We start from the raw sequence: 17,572 nt of genomic DNA, 5'->3' as shown, positions 1-17,572 counted from the left end.
CTGTTTTTTCTTGAGAGCAGAAGTGAAAATCAAGATCACAGAATGTTTTAGGTTGGAAGGTGTCGTGGGTTGACAGCCTTTATCCCAATATCGTGTGTTGTGTCTGGCAGCTGTGCCTTTTCTCTCTTCCCCCCCCCCCGGCCGTCTTGCTGCGGCGGGGCGGGGAAGAGAGGGGGGGAGTGTTTGACCAGGCCTTTTTGCTTTTGGCTTTTTGCTGCTTGGCTTGGCTAGCCGCTTTGCTTGCTTGCTTTCTGCTTTTTGCGCTGTTTTTTTTCTTTTCTTTTGTTCCCTCTTTCTTACCCTCCCCTGAAGATACTGGACCGGTTCCAGACCTGACCTGAGACGTCCAGGACACCTGGAGCTTGCAAGAGAAGCTTGAAGCCCTCACCATACACAGTCTGTTTCTTTCCTTTTCTTGTGTTGGGGAGTGTTCTTTTGTTACTTGTAAATAAATAGGTTTTGTTTTCCACTTTGCTTCTCCGAGAAATTCCTTCCCGAACCCGGTGTAAAGGCTGTCAACCCACGACAGAAGGGATCACAGTGGGTCATCTGGTCCAACCACCCAAGCCATGCAGGGTTATCCTAGAGCACATGGCACAGGATTGTGTTGAGATGGTTCTTAAATATCCCCAGTGAGGGACTCCACACCCTCTCTGGACAATCTGTTCCAGTGCTTGGTCACCTGCACACTAAAGAAGCTCTTCCTCATGTTTCGGTGGAACTTCCTGTGCATCAGTTTCTCCCCATTGCCTCTCGTCCTATTGCTTGGAAGCACTGAGAAGAGCCTGGTCCATCCTCTTGACTCCCTCCCTTCAGATACTGACAGACATGGATGAGGTCCCAGTTGCCTCTTCTCAAGGCTGAACAGACCCAGTTCCCCCAGCCTTTCCTTGCAAGAGAGATGCTCCTGTCCCCCCATCATCTTTGTTCTCCTCTGCTGGACCCACCCCAGGACCTTCAGGTCTCTCTTGTACTGATGATCTCAAACCTGAACACAGCACTCCAGATGTGGCCTCACCAGGGCTGAGTAGAGGGGCAGGATCACCTCCCTTGACCTGTTGGCAATTCCCTTCCTAATGCACCCCAGGATACCATTGGCCTTCAAGGTCACAAGGGCACTGCTGGCTCATGGACAGCTTGTTGTCCACCAGGACCCCCAGGTCCTTCTCCTCAGAGATACTTTCCAACTTGTCAGCCCCCAGTCTGTACTGGTGAGGTACTACACTGTGTATTATGTATCATTATAGTGGTGAAAACATAAAAATACTTAATACTAACGGACTAATTAATACTAAAATTAATTATAATGTAATATCATTATTACATGTACCTTGTAATATATTAGGTCTTCAGTTAATTGATTCTGAACATGGGATCATGCTGGCTTTGTAAAATATTCCCTGACAAACAAAAATGAAACCATAATTCAGTAGCAACTTAGCACTGTAAAAGGAAAATCTGTGTGTTTATAGAGCAATGAAACATTAATTGAGTTCTCAGTCTTGTGAAGAATTATGTAGTTAATTCCACAGATATGAAAACTGAGATCAACAAGTTGCTACACATCCTAAGAGTTAAGGAGTTTTCCACTATCTATCAAGGCAATAGCTTTTTCTTTAGAATTTAAATTGTCATTCCTAACATATTTGTTTTTCAGCCATGAAACTTACAGGAATGTATTAGTCTGAGAGATTTAATCTTGATTTAAGGGAACATAACAAACCATACTTGGTCAGACCAATAGCCTATCTAACCCACTAATACATGTTCAAGAGCAGCAAAACAAAATGCTGTTTAAGGAGAGTATGCAATCTTGGCTGCTGTATTTTGTACTCTCCTCCCAAATCCATATTTACCCTAGTGATGTCATAGGGTACATACCTACAAAGCCCTTTTGGTGCTGCTTTAGGGGCTGTTTTTTCTGGGTTTGTCTAACCTCCTTTTGAACCTGCTGATTCTGTTTGCCTCCACAGTCCTCTGTGGCAGCAAGGTCCAGAATTTGTTCACTGCAAGAAGATGCACATTCTTAATCAGTTGTAAATCATTTTCCTACTATTTCTATTGAATCCCTTCTATTCCTGGTAAGGTAGATTTGGTTAAAAATAGTTCTGTGCTTATCTTGCCCACTGTTTTCAATATTTTGTAAATCTTTATTTAATTGCCTTCCACCTTCTCCCCTCTCATTTGAAGACCTCCCACCTTTTTAGTCTCTTCCTTTCATGCAGCTGCTCCACACACTGCTCATGTGAGAAGCGCTTCTCTGTATTGCTGGGTTAAATTATCAAAGCCTGATTGTGGCAAAAACAAAGACCCAACGAGGGTCAGAGGAGCAGTAACAGGCAAAGGAAGCCCAGCAAGCTGATCAATGAAAATGAAGCCAAATTGCCTACTGACAAGACTATCCGAGGGGAAGGACCAGATCATTGTCACTGGGGTGAAACCTGACAGGTCATCAAACAAAGAAACTGTTTCTCCTGAATGTAATGTGAACTGAAAAGGGTGTTTTTTTAAAGAGATGTGGGACTTGCAAGGGAGAAAGAATTATCTGAAAATTATTATTTGCTCTTCCAGGGGGATTGTAAGAATGTGCAAGGGTTACTGTGGGATGTTTATGGAGGGATCAAACGTGGAGAAAGGGTGGCATGGAGGAGGATAAGGTTGGAATAGGATAGGGTAGGATAGGATAGGATAGGATAGGATAGAATAGAATAGAATAGAATAGAATAGAATAGAATAGAATAGAATAGAGTAGAATAGAATAGAATAGAATAGAATAGAATAGAATAGAATAGAATAGAATAGAATAGAATAGAATAGAAGGGGGTATTCAATTATAATTAAATTATACCCCACTTTCATCTCCCAAACTTTCTGTAGGTTCAGAGTTTCCCCCTGTTTCATTCACTCATCCATCCTGTATCTCATTCCGACCTACACTATGTACTTAATTTTCTCTTCCTCACCATTGGCATTCCCCACCACCCATTTTCCCTTATGTTTTTAGCACCTTGGTGTCAGAAAGGTGTAAGAACTCAATTATGGAAGAATTTCCAGGGACGTTGTGCTGGTTTTGATACCAGTAGGGAACTGTGCTCCAAATATGCCACTCCCTTCACCCTGCCCCTTCTGGTAAGGGAGGGACAATGAAGCACAGACTATGGATTAAAATAGCAATTTACTAAAAGAGCAAAACAAGGAAATAAGAAACACAAAATAAAACTAGCAGTTGTTACTAATAGTAAAAGTATGCAAAAGAGAAGATGTTTTTACCCACAAAAGGGTATTCTCCACCAGGAAAAAACCCCAAGATGGCAGACACTTCCCATAGCTCTGACTCCATGCTGCCAGGCCCCCTGGCTCATTTGCACCTCACAGCTGTCCTGTCAGCACCACAGGTCCATGGTCTTGTTCTGGAGAAAACAGGAAGGGAAGTCTGGTGGGTGGCAGAGGGACCAGATCAGCAGGGTTAATGGTGACAGCCCCTCTACTGTGGCAAGCCAGGTGCACTCCCCGTTCTGGCACCCCAGCTTTTCCTGTTGAAACCAGCTCCCAGCAATGGAGGATGTTTGTGGTATAGAATAAACAGCTGGGCAAGGCCACCAAGCCCCTTCTCTGTAATCAGGGCAGAGGTGCTTAGGAATAACTGAGAAAGGATGTTAAACAGGGCTGAATACAACTTTGTGAGATTGCATGGCTCAGCTGCTGTGTTGGGATACGGAATGTTTCAGGGCAGGCTGATAATAAAAAACGGTAACAAATTTTATTGCTGTTCCTTTGATAAGGCTGCCTTGATGGAAAGTACCTGGCAGGATAGAGTCTATCCCAAACACTGGAGGAGGTGAACAAGTTATTGGTAATTGCATCCAATACAGTGAAGACATGAAGTATTTCTGTGACTGCAGGGGACAAATCTTGCTCTGAATAAATGAGTAAAAGTCCCATTTATTTCATTGGCAATTTTGTCTCTGCAACAACCAAATGGTGATGGTTTAATATTTGAAGTAGAATAGTGATATCAGCACAAGGCTAAAACTAAAGTTCATAGGAATTTTCTGAATTTAGAGTAATGCACCATCTAAATTTGGTTTCAGCTGGTTCCTTATTTTGCATAAGTAATGTTTAAGAATGCTTTAGTTTCATTGTGCTTTACATAAGAGTTTTCCTTCGTTTAGCATATGATGTACATTTTACCAGGAAATAAAACAGCAAAGTCTGCTGTTATTTGAAAATAACTCAGTTTATATAAAGATCATTATGAAAAGTGGAGCAATATCTATGACTTGTTTCCCAAACTTCAGAAGCGGTGTGTCACTGAACCACTTAAAACCTCACTTGTGCTCATCTGTATCAGTAGATTTTGAACAGATTTCCCCAGAAATGCCTGAAATGGTATTTCAGGGTTGGAGAAATGTTTACAACTTAATAGGTTGTGCAGGTTAAACTCTACACAAACCCAGGTTCTTTGTATTTATTCATTCTATTCTCCAGCTCCATGAGGAAAACCAACCCTCCCATTCCCCCTGTTTCAAGGATTCACTTCAGTTTTCAGACTGTCCCACCAGCCACTGTGTTGTCCTCCATTTTACCCATCTCTCTTACTAAGGGTTTCTATTCCCTGCTAACTTGATGATGCTCATTGATCTCATTCAGTATCCTTCACCTACTTATTTTTACCCTTTAACATCCACTGGGCTCCTTTACTCTTTCATAAGAAAATCTGAGTGCTTGCAATGTCTCCTTTCCTCTTTCTCACAGATTGCCAATTGTCCTGTTCCATGTTGATGCCTCTTTGCACAGCTTCATAGTCCCAGAATATACTTTGGTCTGTCATTAATTATCAGGGAATAAATAAAGATGTGAAAAAATTATGTGAATAAATAAAGATGTACAAAGTCTTTCAGAAATTAGAAGGGGGAAAGTATGATTTTAATTATAAGGGGGAAATTATGATTTTAATTATGGGTGACATCTAACAATTGTTAGGTTTCTAAACTATGGTTGCAGAGATACTTGAGGAGATTTGAAAGTGGTTTCGTTTCTTCCCCAGTCCAGCTTCTTGTTTATTTTCTTTTTAAGGATTTCCAGTTAGAATATTTCTGAATGAATGAGATGCACTGTTCAGAAGTTATTCTGGTACATGCTCAGGTACAGGCAAGAGAGAATTGCCACTCAGTTTTATATATGAGTCACAGGACTAAAAAAATAAAGCAGAGAAATAATTAGAAGTGGGTTATATGGCCATTCCTTTAAGTCCAGCAATTAAGATCCTTCTCAGCATGCCAAATAATGGAGATATTCATGTGGAAAAATCTTTTCAGTAGAGTACATTCAACAATAAATTGTAAGCATGTATATAAAGACTGCACATGACTGCAAACTACAAATCTGACTGTCCAGTTAAAAAATCCCCACATTTGCCTTGCTTCTATTTTAGTAGTAGGACCAAAAAAAAAAAAAAACCCAAATTTAAGGACCAAATACTTGTATCAGTAGCAATATTAGTATTCTACAAGTCCCATAGTGACTACACATCTTCAACCAAGTCAAAGATATAGCATATTTATCTCAGCAATGTACTTTCATGCTATGAAGAGGAAATATACATAAAAAAGAAACAAAAAATACAAAACAACTCAAACTTCTGTTGTATCATCTTTAATGAAAGTAGATGTTGTCTTTTTTATGCTTGCAGAGTTTGGTTCATGGATTGGTTTTATGTATTTTCAGCTGAAAATCTCTGAAAACTTATTATGCCTACTTAATAAATTAGCCTCACTTCATCCATTCAAGTGTTAAATTTAATCTACAGAAAAGTTCAAAGAATGATGCAAAAATTGAACTCTGAGGCAACTCAATTTAATGAGACTCGTTTGAATAAAAGAAATAATAAAAATTAATTTTGCCATCAGCAACAGAATATGCTCATGGGATCAAGAAATCCTGGCATTACTGAAAAAACGTCAGTGGCAATGATCAGCCATTGCCAGACACTTACAGTAACAATAGCAGATTACATTCTTCAGGTGGGTTCAGCGTGTTTTCAAAAATTGGTCTTTTTGTTTTGTTTTTTTAAATTATTCCTTTAATGGCATTTAAAGAAAATCAGTTTAAAAGAAATGAGTTTGAATTTCAAAAATGGTTTTGAAAATTAATTTCAAAAAAGAATTTCAAAAATTTCAACATTTTCTGTTGTTAAGGGACAGTACTAGAAAGTCTGGATGTAGGAGAAAAGGGGCTGGATGTAGGAGAAAAGGGGAGGTGTGAGCTCATCATGTCTACAAATGAAACCACACAGCCCACAGCCACGTAGACACCAGTCAGTTTTATATGGGTTTTGATGACAGTTTCTAGAGCACATTTTTGCCCACTGATTCATGGAAAAACTAAGAACATGACAAAAGAGTGAAGCAAGGGAATATTCTTGCTACTGACATAGGATGAAATAATGCAAGTTTTAACTTTTAGGAGCACTTGGAACTTTTCATTTAGGGCTGGTTTAAGTTAAGCTGCCTGTTTACACCATTCCTCTTTGAGTCCTTCCTAATGACATATGTAGGATGCTGCCTGTCAGGTGAATCAGACCCATGAGAGCGGACCTGGCTGAATCATTCTTCTCTCTGCTTTACTTTTCAACTGGATCCAATGCCCTACTCTGATGAACTTCACATCTTTAACAACTGGCAGCACAGACAGAACAGAGAAGAGTGGCCAAAGGGAGGGACTGCTTACAGTAAATGCTGCTGTCAACAGGAATTTGCATTACACAACAGCCAACACAGCCCTGGCTCTAGCTTCCTGAACAATGATTGGTTCTGTCACTTATTGGGAAGAGTATTCTGGATATGATCTCTCCAAATGAATTTGGCATAAAATTCCTTAGGCCCCTTTAACAATTTATTTCTCCAGAGTTTCAATCCTGTGTCTCTCAAATAGATTGGAGACATGTAACAATAGAAAAAAGTACTCTGCAGGCCTTATAGACACATTTTAAAGCCACTGCCACTAGAATGATGAATTCTTACACAGAAGTGTGCCCATACATGCCTTTCCTCAATGCCCTTGCTATTCTTGAACTTTTCTTGATCTTTGATCAGCATTTCCAGGGATCTTGGGTCTCCCTCCAAAGCTTTCTCTTCCTTTTCAAAAATCTCTGAATGCTAGGATGTACAGTTAAAAGTACTGTCAGGAAAAATGCAATTTCATTACACTATGAAAGTGCCCATTTTGCTTTTCACATCTTTGTTTTCTTTCCTCTGGAGGCTCCAGGCTCTTCACTAGCATGAAGAAAATGGTTTCCCTTGACTGTTTCCATCAGCAGCTCTTCTAGAGTGTACTGTGCCTTTTTACCCTTTGACCCTGGATGTATATGACACAATGGCAGATACAGCATACATTGAAGCATTTAATGATGTACAGTTTTATAAAACTAATTAGTGTTATACAAGTAAGTGCCTAAAATGTGCACACACATTCAATAAATGTATTGTAATAGTATATAGGCTGATTAATACACTGAATTTGAAACAGGTACATAAACATAAATTAAAAGGTACATATGAACTTAGATTCACCAGTGTTGAACTAAACCATGTTTGCCACAAACTGAGAAATTAAATACTGTCAATAACATTTTCTTCTTAGCCCTATATAGATCTTCCTCACTGTTGTATCTGAATGCCTAAAAAGCAAATCATAGAATAATTTACATTGAGTCCAGCCATAAATCTAACACTGCCAAGCCTACCATGAGAGCACGTCCCTACGCACCACATCTACATGCCTTTTAAATACCTCCAGGGCTAGTGAGTCAGCCACTTCCCTGAGCAGCCTGCAGACTGGAAGTGAGTTATTAAGATGTAGTTTACTAAAGACTTAGAAAGCAGAGAAGAGACTCACTATGAAGTCTCAAGTTCTGGCTATAAGCATTTGATGGTAGTTTCTAGAGAAATGTCTAGACGTGACACAGAAAACCTGGCTCCTACTTGAAACAATCAGTAGGGAAAAACACACTTGAATGTCTGGATGTCATGTGTGATTTCTGGAATAGCTTTTGTAGACTGTATTTAAATTTCATGTTGTAGAAGACACTTCTGGGTTTACCTCTGGGCAATGCTAGAGAGAAAAGTCTGAAGTGTGCTTAATGTCCCCTGCTGAATGATGAGCTCAAAAGGTCAGTTTGGATAGTATGTGATGATCTTGAAATTGGTCTGCTCCTGTAATTTATGTTATCAATTCAAACCATATTAACTAGTTGAAATGAATGAAGTTATGCTGTCTTGGACTACCTTCTGTAACAAGTGCATAGAGCTTATTAAAGATTTATTTCATTCATGGAAATATAAATGCAAATGCATTGAGCACCATACTTTTCCTACTCTGTTAGAAACTTCTTAGACTAACACTGCAGTCCAGCTTCCTGTATTGTAGAGTTTTGGCCTCTGTCATGCATTACTGGTTTGATACATAATCAAACAGATTTCAATTTATATTACATAGGTCACAGATTTCAATTTATATTACATAGGTCACCATGTCCCCAGTTACTTTCACAGTATTACATTATGTGCAAATTTAAAAAGGCCAACTTTTAAGTTGCAATAATTGATGGTAACAACCCAGAAAGTACAAAATCTAATACCCCTGTAGCTATTTAATTTGTCTGTTATTTATGCTCCATGTAAAAGTCCAGAAAGAGACAACAGATTCATTAGCACCGTGTATTACATTTTTTTAGGTATATGTTGTTTTCCTGCTTGTTTTAATACCAAAGCCATTGCCAATTAGGGTTCTCATTCAGAGGATTCCAGCAATAGGTGGCATCAACAGTCCATGTCCTAGTCAGCTCCTGCAGGCAGTCTGGCAGAAATGTTCCTGATGTTGAGTAGAAATATTTACTACCGAATAACATATTTCAAAACAGATACTAACAAATGAATTATTCATTTAAAACTTCCAGCCAGACCTATGCAATGTAAGGAAAGTAGGATTTAATGAGCTTATTAAAGTTATTAGGAAAATTTCTGTAAAAGCAAATGCAGTTGGAAACCATTCAACATGACAATCTCACTAAATCATTGGCAAGATTCAAATGTCTATTTTTAATGTTTTTCTTCCAGTCACACAATTGTGTTGGCCCTAGGGTAAACAAAAAAACACATTTACCTGATGGATTTATCCCACTGGAATAATTTGTGCAAATAAAGTTTAGCACATGTCAAGGGCTGCAGGCTTAGGTCAAAAGCATGGAAAATTTCCAGCATCAGAAACAAAAGAATGTGTTCATGGAATAAAAAATGGGAAATGTTTTATCGTTTCAAGTAAACAGAGACACACCTAGTCCTGGATAAGATGGAAATCTGAGTCTAAAAACTCTTTTTTTAGACTGTGCCCAAGCCTCAGTAGATAATTACCTTGTAAAGATCCCTGTGATTCTGCTTGCTCAGTTGTGTACGTTCAAGACCTGGAAGGTGTACACAGTTTCTGTCTGGCTCATATGCCAATGTCCCCACTCTGCAAAATGAAACACAGGCTGCTGGTGCTAAGAGGCAATGGAATGATAAATACTCTAGTTTTTGTCCCATTATAATTCTGAGATTTAGTGAAGATACACACATGGCTGTGTGAAGCAGAAAGCATTCCTGGGCTCTGCAGGGTAATAATTTTTTACTTTCTGTGGTCATCTGGAGAAATAATTTATGTTTGCTTTTGCATACAGAAGAACTGGGACCGAGACAATGAAACACTTGGATTTTAAAAACAGTGAGTCAGAAGAAAGAAATCATCAAATACCAAAACACTGAATAAAGTGTAAAATAGATTTTTTTGTTTTCTGTCTTTGAAAACAACAAAATTGCATCAAGTATTTCATACTCCTGAAGTAAAAAAAAAAAAAAAAAAAAAAAGTGAGAAAGAAACATCTATAGCAAATGTGAAAACAGAGCTCATGAGTGAAAATTTCATGGCTTTGAGCATATTTAGATCCATAAACAGGAAATGTCCATATTTGATCTACAGTCTGGAAGTTATGCTGGTTTGATTGACTTGTGTCTTAGCTTCCCAACCACTTCTGATTTTTCTTATCCTCTTCCTAAAACACGGGAGGAGCAGTACGCATTTACAGAGCAGAACTACAATAGGAAGAAAAACTGCAACCATAAATGAAGGTGGCGTATACCAGATGAATTGGTTAGCATCAACCCACTTATTCCAAGCAAACACCAGTGCATGAACAGTGCATAGCAGCAGGGCTAAATATCCCATCTTGCTCTGAAAAGAGAAAGAAAGTAGCAAGCTATTTATTTTTCCCAACTTGGCAAAAAAAGTACTCTGTTAAGCAAATACAGAAATCTGGATGCGCCTTGACCAACATGCTCAAGTCAAAGAAAAGCAACCTTTAAACTAAAAGCTAACAACTGTAAGTCAGGACTCCAACTGTACTCCTTTATGCCAGTGTAAAAGAAAATTGAAGAGGCACATTTTTTAAGTAATGCTATGATACTTAGCTAAAATACAGAAGAGACTGCAGGTTACTCCTGAAACATGCTCAATCCTGAATATCTCAGTTTACATCGGTATACTAAATTACTTTAATTCCATGATAAATCATTATGAGTTCAAAAGCAGATATATTAACGGATTAACTGAATGCTTGCAAAGAAAAATTTTAAGCTAAATTAAAATCACAAACTCGAGTAAGTCTAGTACTATGGCAAAAGCCCTGCAAAACTACAGGAAACTCAAGTCTTTCATTTCACTTACAGTGGTAAATTTGGCTTAGCTTGTTTACAAAATTCAGGAGTAAAGAAAATTTACTAGTAATTTTAAGTCTCTTGTCACTTAATAATCTTGTATTCATCAGTGAAGTCAAACACTGTATTTCCAACTGCTGAATGCTACAGCTTCCAACTACTGTTCTGCTACAGAACATGATTTTTAAGTAATAAAGTTATTTGTTTATAAAGTAAGTCCAACACAGAAGTATTACTCATCTGGGTTTCTTCACCATAGTCTTTCAACAGTGAAAGCAGTCATGCATTTGGAGACTTCCTCCTTACTTTTCCATGTTCTCTGTACACTTATCTTACAAATAATAGACTTTGTAGAGTGGGCAGAATATCAAATCAGTAATTGTAATTATATACTTCATATCTGCTTTTAAAATATAAATCAAATTTTCAAATGCCAGATTCTTAGTAGATTATTAAATGTTCAGATTTTGGAGTTTGAGGGCCTGATCCAACACTTGCTTAAGTCTAGTGTGACCATACTGATGTCAGCAGAACCACCCTGATTATTACTGCATATGACACAAGGAAATCGAGAGCAACCCAAATGCCCGGGTTAAGGAAACAAGCCCAGCTGTAGCAAACTCAAGACTGGCTGGATTTGATTATCCAGCATCTGTTCTAAGATGTCTCTTTCAGAATACCCTGTGTGTGCCATATGGCAACAGCACTGACTGATTCAATGCCACCTACTCCAAATTCAGCAGGACATGGGACGTTCTGGAGAGATAAGATACCTAGAAGATGACTTCAGCACCAGAGCTAAGAAAAGGTCTCAAACGGACAACTGCTGCTGGTCACAAAGTCAGGAGGTGAAAAAGTGCTGTGGAGTTGTCTTTTCTTTCCATTTTATACACTGAACACAGGAGCCTGTTCTCCCAACAAAAGAGTAATGGAAAGAACATTTCTCACAAACCAGTTAACAAAGAGTACGGAACAAACCTCTCCATTGGTTTCACCAACTTTGTGTTTGATATTTCTAACTCCTAATGGCCTTAGCTGATAACACACAGTTCTACAAATGGAACTAACAACGTGCAGTAAGGATATTCATTCATGCACACCTGAATGTAGTGGAACTCTCTCCAGGTCAAAGAGAGACTGACAGATGGAATTGATGTTATTGCCAACAGGGCCAGCAAAGCAAGTCCCAGAATTCCTATAGACACATAAATCTCCATTCTCCAAACATCATGTTCAATCCAGGCATTTTCTTTTTTTTGTTTGACCTGCCAAAAGAACACCATAAAAATTACAGACTGGAACATTTGGTTGTTTGTGTTAAATATAATTTTGCTGTTTTCACCATAATATTAATGAAATAAACAAAGAAAACCAGTATTTTGGTTGGTTTGAATGTCTTTGAATATAACTGCTGTTTACTCCTGATGACAAAGCCTTCACTGGTATATCCAGAGTAAAGGTGAGCTTTTAGAGAGAAGCATCTAGACTTCATCAGTGTCTTGGCCCAGGAGAGCCTGATTCTGAGGCCTCTTAACCTGCCTTCACAGCAAGGATAAATCTTGGTTTTGACAAGAAAAAAGCCCCACCTATGGCTAAATACCATATGAGGGAGATTATAACAACAGGAAATATATTAACAGCTCTGCTTCAGGGAGATAATTCAGCAGGACTTCTTAATAAAAATATCCTGCCATGGAAGTTGTTTTGCCCTGTTTTTTTTAAAAAAACACAACTTGGTACATCTGTGATTTTAATAAACTGATGTCAAAACTTCTCTTATTTACAACTACTTGCAATAGCACTTTGATCCTGCTAGTGATCACCATGGCATAATATGCCCCAAATATGGTAATTTCTGCATCTTGACTGGAATCTCAAGGAAATTTCTAGTAATCCATTCAAGTCAGATTACCAGTAAGGCTGATTTCAGAGTTTTCAACAGGTAATTTGACTGCTTTCAAAATCAGAATCTACTGACATCATATTGTGCTTTTAATTATTTTTAATAATAAAGGCTTTAGGGGTAATAAAAACATATATTTACAGTCTATACCTTATATCGGAATATTCCTAAGACTGCATTACTTATGGTACCCAAGGAAATAGGTGAGTATTAGGAGCTCTCAGGTTACAGAGGATGTTGGAGAGCTTTGCAAGCCAATTATTGACCATGAATCAGAAGCATCATTGAAATCCTATCTTTAAATAAGGTAGTGTGTATCAGCCCAAATGTGAGCCATCAGTATTCACAAATTTAATTTGTTTCTAGATTTCACTGGTCCAGAGAAGAACTCTACACTAAACTAATAGTGTGCCAAAGACTTAAATGTTCCTGTGAGATACAATTTTGCATCTTACAGATGGAAAAAAATTCCCAAATGAAGAAAATTACTTATTTAATATATATTGGCACAGCTGGGGTGACACTTGACTCTGTTACATACTTTGGCAACTAGGTCCTGCTCCATCCCTGAACGGTGCTGTTTGTGAATGCACTTGAAAATCAAACAAAGGCAATGAAAATGGCTTTCCCCCATCCAGATTTGCAAGGATTTTCTGAATACAGAAGGGTGGGTGTTCGTGTGCCCATCGTACCTGCTGGAATGCCCAGTTCAGCAGCTTGTATCTGTATGATCTTCTCATTGGATAGCACAGGCTATAGCAGGCGTGCAATGTAGCGAAGAAGAAACTGAGAAGTCCAAATTGTTTCCTTGATAACATCCATCTATCCAGCCACTGGGGAAACCTTTTATACTTGGTGCCAAAGTACAGCTGGAAACTAGCAGCTAATATTCCTGGTACATACACTAGTGCTAAAAGGGTAATTGAAGTCACTGGTAAAACTTTGTTTATGACAAGGATTGGAATTTTATAGAAAACGTTTTCCTTTTTGGTTATAAAAGGATATATGACATCTCTGATGGAAGTGTAAATAAATGTTAATAATGAGATCACAGATGCTATCTTCATTGGCAAGTGCCACTTAGGGAACAGATCCTGCTTGCAGTGCTGTTCTGAAGAGTATTCAAACTCACCAAAATGGTGTGCTTGATGTAAATCAAAAAGTGCAGCTGCTTCTGATGGATTGGCAACCTGCATATCCACATTCTGGAACGGACAGAATGGAAATACAAAGTGAGTTCAAGAGAAGATTAGAAACTTCTGTAACAACAGTATTTGCCATCATGATTTTTACAACTTACTGCAGTGGAACCATATACAAAACATATGCACTGTTAAAGACAAGGTAACTTGGAAACAATATTTCAAACAGCATAGTCAGCACTTAGGTAAAGCACTTGTAGTGTAGATTTCCCATTCTTCATTATCTGCAGTGATTTTAAAATAGATTTTCATTCCAGGAAGATAACTATACTGCAAGGAAGGAAGGATTACATTATGTGAAGCATCATTTCAGCTTCTTATTATATAAGTTATAGATTTCAAATTTCAGCTATAGACTTAATGATGTAGCCCAAATACCATGCACAAGGAAGGATTAAAGGATTTTTTTTTTGGATCTTTTTTATGTGATGTGGAAAACTTCCTGAGTCCAATGTTGCTATCATGAAGATTCCCCCAAAGATAAATTTTATATTCCTGTGTAAAAATCCCAAATTATTTCTATGGACTTTTGCTCATCTGGTAAGCTACAATTAGCAACTACCCTCATGTAGTTTTTAGCTGCCTCAAGCTTTGTTTATTTTTTATCATGGACTGTGATTAAATTGAATGAGATGTTCTCTCTCTTTTTATCTCTTCACATCAATACTGTGACAACATTTCAGAAATATTTGTGATATGCCAGTGTGATGGTAACACTGTCTCTGGACAAAATTGAACCAAGGATTGCAATATTCTATGTGACATATGAGCTGCTTTTTTACAGAAACATTACCAAGTAGTTAAGATTTCCTGTATTTCTTCTTGGCATGATGTTCTGACCTGCATTCTGATCAATTGCACCATTACCATCTTCCCTCTTCTCCATTGTGGAAACTCCCTGCAAAACAAATACAGGATGTAAAACAGGTTTTGAAATGCCATACTGGAACTTTGAGGCCTATTTTCCCTCAAACTGTTTTCTTCCTTGTCCTCCACACATTTGCTGGAAAAGGCACAGTCAACTAGGGAAAGGAAAGTCTGTCCTCTGAGAATGGAAAAAGCTCAGCTTATTTTCTGGGCAAAGCAGAGAATAAAAGAGAGCATAAATCAACAGAACAAAATTACTAATGAAGAATAATATTTAAGCTTAATATCCCTGTCACCCGTGGAATTAATGCATTAATTCACTTTTTTAAATGACCACAAATTAGTTTGAAACAGCTTGCATAAAAAGCATGTAAAATGTTGTGAAGATGGATTTTAAGTTCATGAGACTTTCTGATGCAAGAAGCCCATGGACATGTGGTTTCTAATATATTTTAGGGTTAAGGATTGGTCTACCTGACAGTCACTCTGGGGCTTTAGATTCAAGATTGTCAAGAAACTGTAGCTTTGCTCATGCTATTCCCAGGTATTTTGGCAATACTCATCACCACAAGTAGCAGCAGAAATGGTTCTAAGCTATTAGGAATGACAAAAAATCAGACGTCAGAAAAAGAAGAAAAAAGGAAGAGAACTGAAAAACCGAAAGAGATGTTTCTGAAAATCCTAGGATAGCAGAAAAGACAGTATTTTGAAGAGCATTAAATAACTACAGGGCCTGCAAGGACCTTGCAACAAGGACTTGGCAGGTGTGTGTCACACTGTTGCACACTGCAGGAGGAGAGGCCCTGGCACTGCGCTGCTGGAAGCTCAGAGTGCCATGCCACAGGGTGACTTTCTGTGACAACCTTTAAGAAAATTACCAGGTGGCTCTTCCATGTACTTTCCTACTGAACAGCTGAATTACTAGATATTGAACTGTTTTTCTAACTACTGATCCTTTTATATCCATAAATCTTTTGGGAAATTATATGAAGAAATCAGACTTTGATGATTCTCCTTCTTTTACTCTGTCTGGTTCCTTCAGTGGATGAGTCTTACAGACTTTTACTGTCTGCTATGAGGGTTTGCTCTCTGCCAGGCCACCAGGCAGCTGAAGCTGAAGTATTCTTTTTGGAAGTGCTTTTTTCCTTAGCATTTCTCTTCGGATTTTTGCCTCCTGGTAGTCAGCTCTCCCTTTGAGCATAACCTTTCAGACAAGTGTTGCAGAGGAGGATCAGCAAGAGTTCTGTTTGAAGGTCAGGTTGTTAAGCCATTCCTACACCAGCTAACGGTGTAGGAAAAGGTTATCCTTTGTATATCCTGCACACAAGAAAGCATGGACTCATGAAGGCACACTTTTGGTTTTTCCCCCTATTCCTAGGGCTAGTCCTGGTGATTTTATCAAAAGTCTTGGGGTATCATGTATCTTCACAAAGCTTCAGATTTTAGAATTTCTACTTCTACATGTTTAAACAGACATTATTTCTAGCTGTTACAATTCAAAGAACAGTTTACAAATAGAACTTAGTAGGGTGAACTTACCTGTAAAAAACCTAATAACAAATACAGTGAACTCCACATCTATTTATAAGGAGCTCATAATATGAAGGTCTTTCAGGCCTACCTTCTGGCTACCACACTGTCTTAGAGGTCCAAAAGCATAATATAGTTTGGGAATCTTTGTATGGAAAAGCCTGATTCACCCAGTTCTCATTCTCCTATCATTCTTCATTCAGAAAATTTAGAAACAAAGAGTCCATGATTAGTTTCCAGTTAAAGGTTAATATTGATGAGGATGTAATAAATGATGCCATGATGTGAACAAAAGCAATCCATGAGCTAGAATGCCAGCTGCTAATCCTAAAAGCTGATTTATTGGCTCTTTTGGGATACAGTGTTTAATACAATGTTAAATACAGCGTTCAAGGTTTATGCAGCAGAAAACAAGACAGAAAAACGAAAGTGTGCATGAATGAATGCATGTGCTCATCTAGGGAACTGTGGGTTTCAGCCATACAACTGCATGCAAGGAAACTCAAGCGTCACATCATCATATTCCACTTGGATTCTGATACCAGTTAACATGAAATTATTTCCCAGTAACAAAGCACAGTGATAGCCTTTGATAACCCTAGAAGAAGAGCACCTACAATTCACTATTCAGTGCCTGACAAATTACCAGAAAGAATTCATCTAGCCTATATTTCTTTTTGAAATACATCTGAAGAAAAATTAGGGGTCCTGCAAGAGACAGTTAGACATCTAACCCAGAGCTGCTATGAAAGGAAACAGTTATATTAACATCCATCCCGACTGCACATCCCTTCTGCTCTGGGACGCAGCTGTCAGCGAGGGTGGAGGGTGTCCCGCTGCAGAAAGCCGAGTTTCCACCGTTGTGAGTACGGTACTGAATTTTGTACCGGGACAGCACGCTCATTGTAACGCTGAACCATCAGGGACCCACACTGTGCAGACATGATCCCGGGAAAACATCATCCCAAGTCACTGGGAAGGTTTTCTGAATAAGGGGTTTCAGGACTGGTTTCACGAAAAAAGAAAAATGGGTAAAACAGACAGGCTATGGTAATAACGAGGAGGTGATGGAAGAGGTACGGGACAGTGCCTGCACCCTTCTCTCGGCACTATCGGAAAGTTACAGCATGAAACAGCTGGGCATGAGCGTCTCGCTTTCCAAGTGCCCGCTGCACCGCGCAGGACGCTGCAGGCACTCGGCACGCGAGCTCAGAACTTTCCCCGCTCTTCCAAGATTCTGCTGAGCTCGGTGGAAATCTGAATGAAAGCCCAGCGGCTGGGAGCCGGAGAGCGTCGCTCAGCGCTCTCCTGGGCCAGAACGA

The 17,572-nt window shown here is 38.8% G+C and overlaps 1 protein-coding gene across 1 annotated transcript; it reads right to left on the bottom strand.

Moving 5' to 3' along the window:
• Positions 1-10,008: 10,008 nt before the first annotated feature.
• On the bottom strand, positions 10,009-17,154 carry STEAP1 (STEAP family member 1). The gene is made up of 5 exons (XM_058035998.1): positions 17,008-17,154; positions 14,647-14,751; positions 13,344-13,856; positions 11,849-12,013; positions 10,009-10,266 (listed from the first exon to the last, which is right to left on the bottom strand). The coding sequence occupies exons 1-5, from the start codon at positions 17,152-17,154 to the stop codon at positions 10,009-10,011; spliced, it is 1,188 nt and encodes a 395-aa protein (XP_057891981.1).
• Between the last annotated feature and the right edge of the window lie 418 nt (positions 17,155-17,572).

Source organism: Melospiza georgiana, chromosome 1, assembly GCF_028018845.1.
Source record: "Melospiza georgiana isolate bMelGeo1 chromosome 1, bMelGeo1.pri, whole genome shotgun sequence".
NCBI lineage: Eukaryota > Metazoa > Chordata > Aves > Passeriformes > Passerellidae > Melospiza > Melospiza georgiana.
The sequence above is the reverse complement of the archived record's forward strand: the minus strand, read 5'-3'. Positions and strand labels throughout refer to the sequence as shown.

Bases quoted from the DNA above. Each gene is read 5' to 3' on its own strand.
- STEAP1 (XM_058035998.1), bottom strand. From the start codon at position 17,154: ATGAGCGTGCTGTCCCGGTACAAAATTCAGTACCGTACTCACAACGGT. The intron at 13,857-14,646 runs GTAATGTTTCTG...TGTCCGTTCCAG, and splicing joins CAGGAAATCTTAACTACTTG to AATGTGGATATGCAGGTTGC. The intron at 12,014-13,343 runs GTACGATGGGCA...TTCTTTTGGCAG, and splicing joins TGAACTGGGCATTCCAGCAG to GTCAAACAAAAAAAAGAAAA.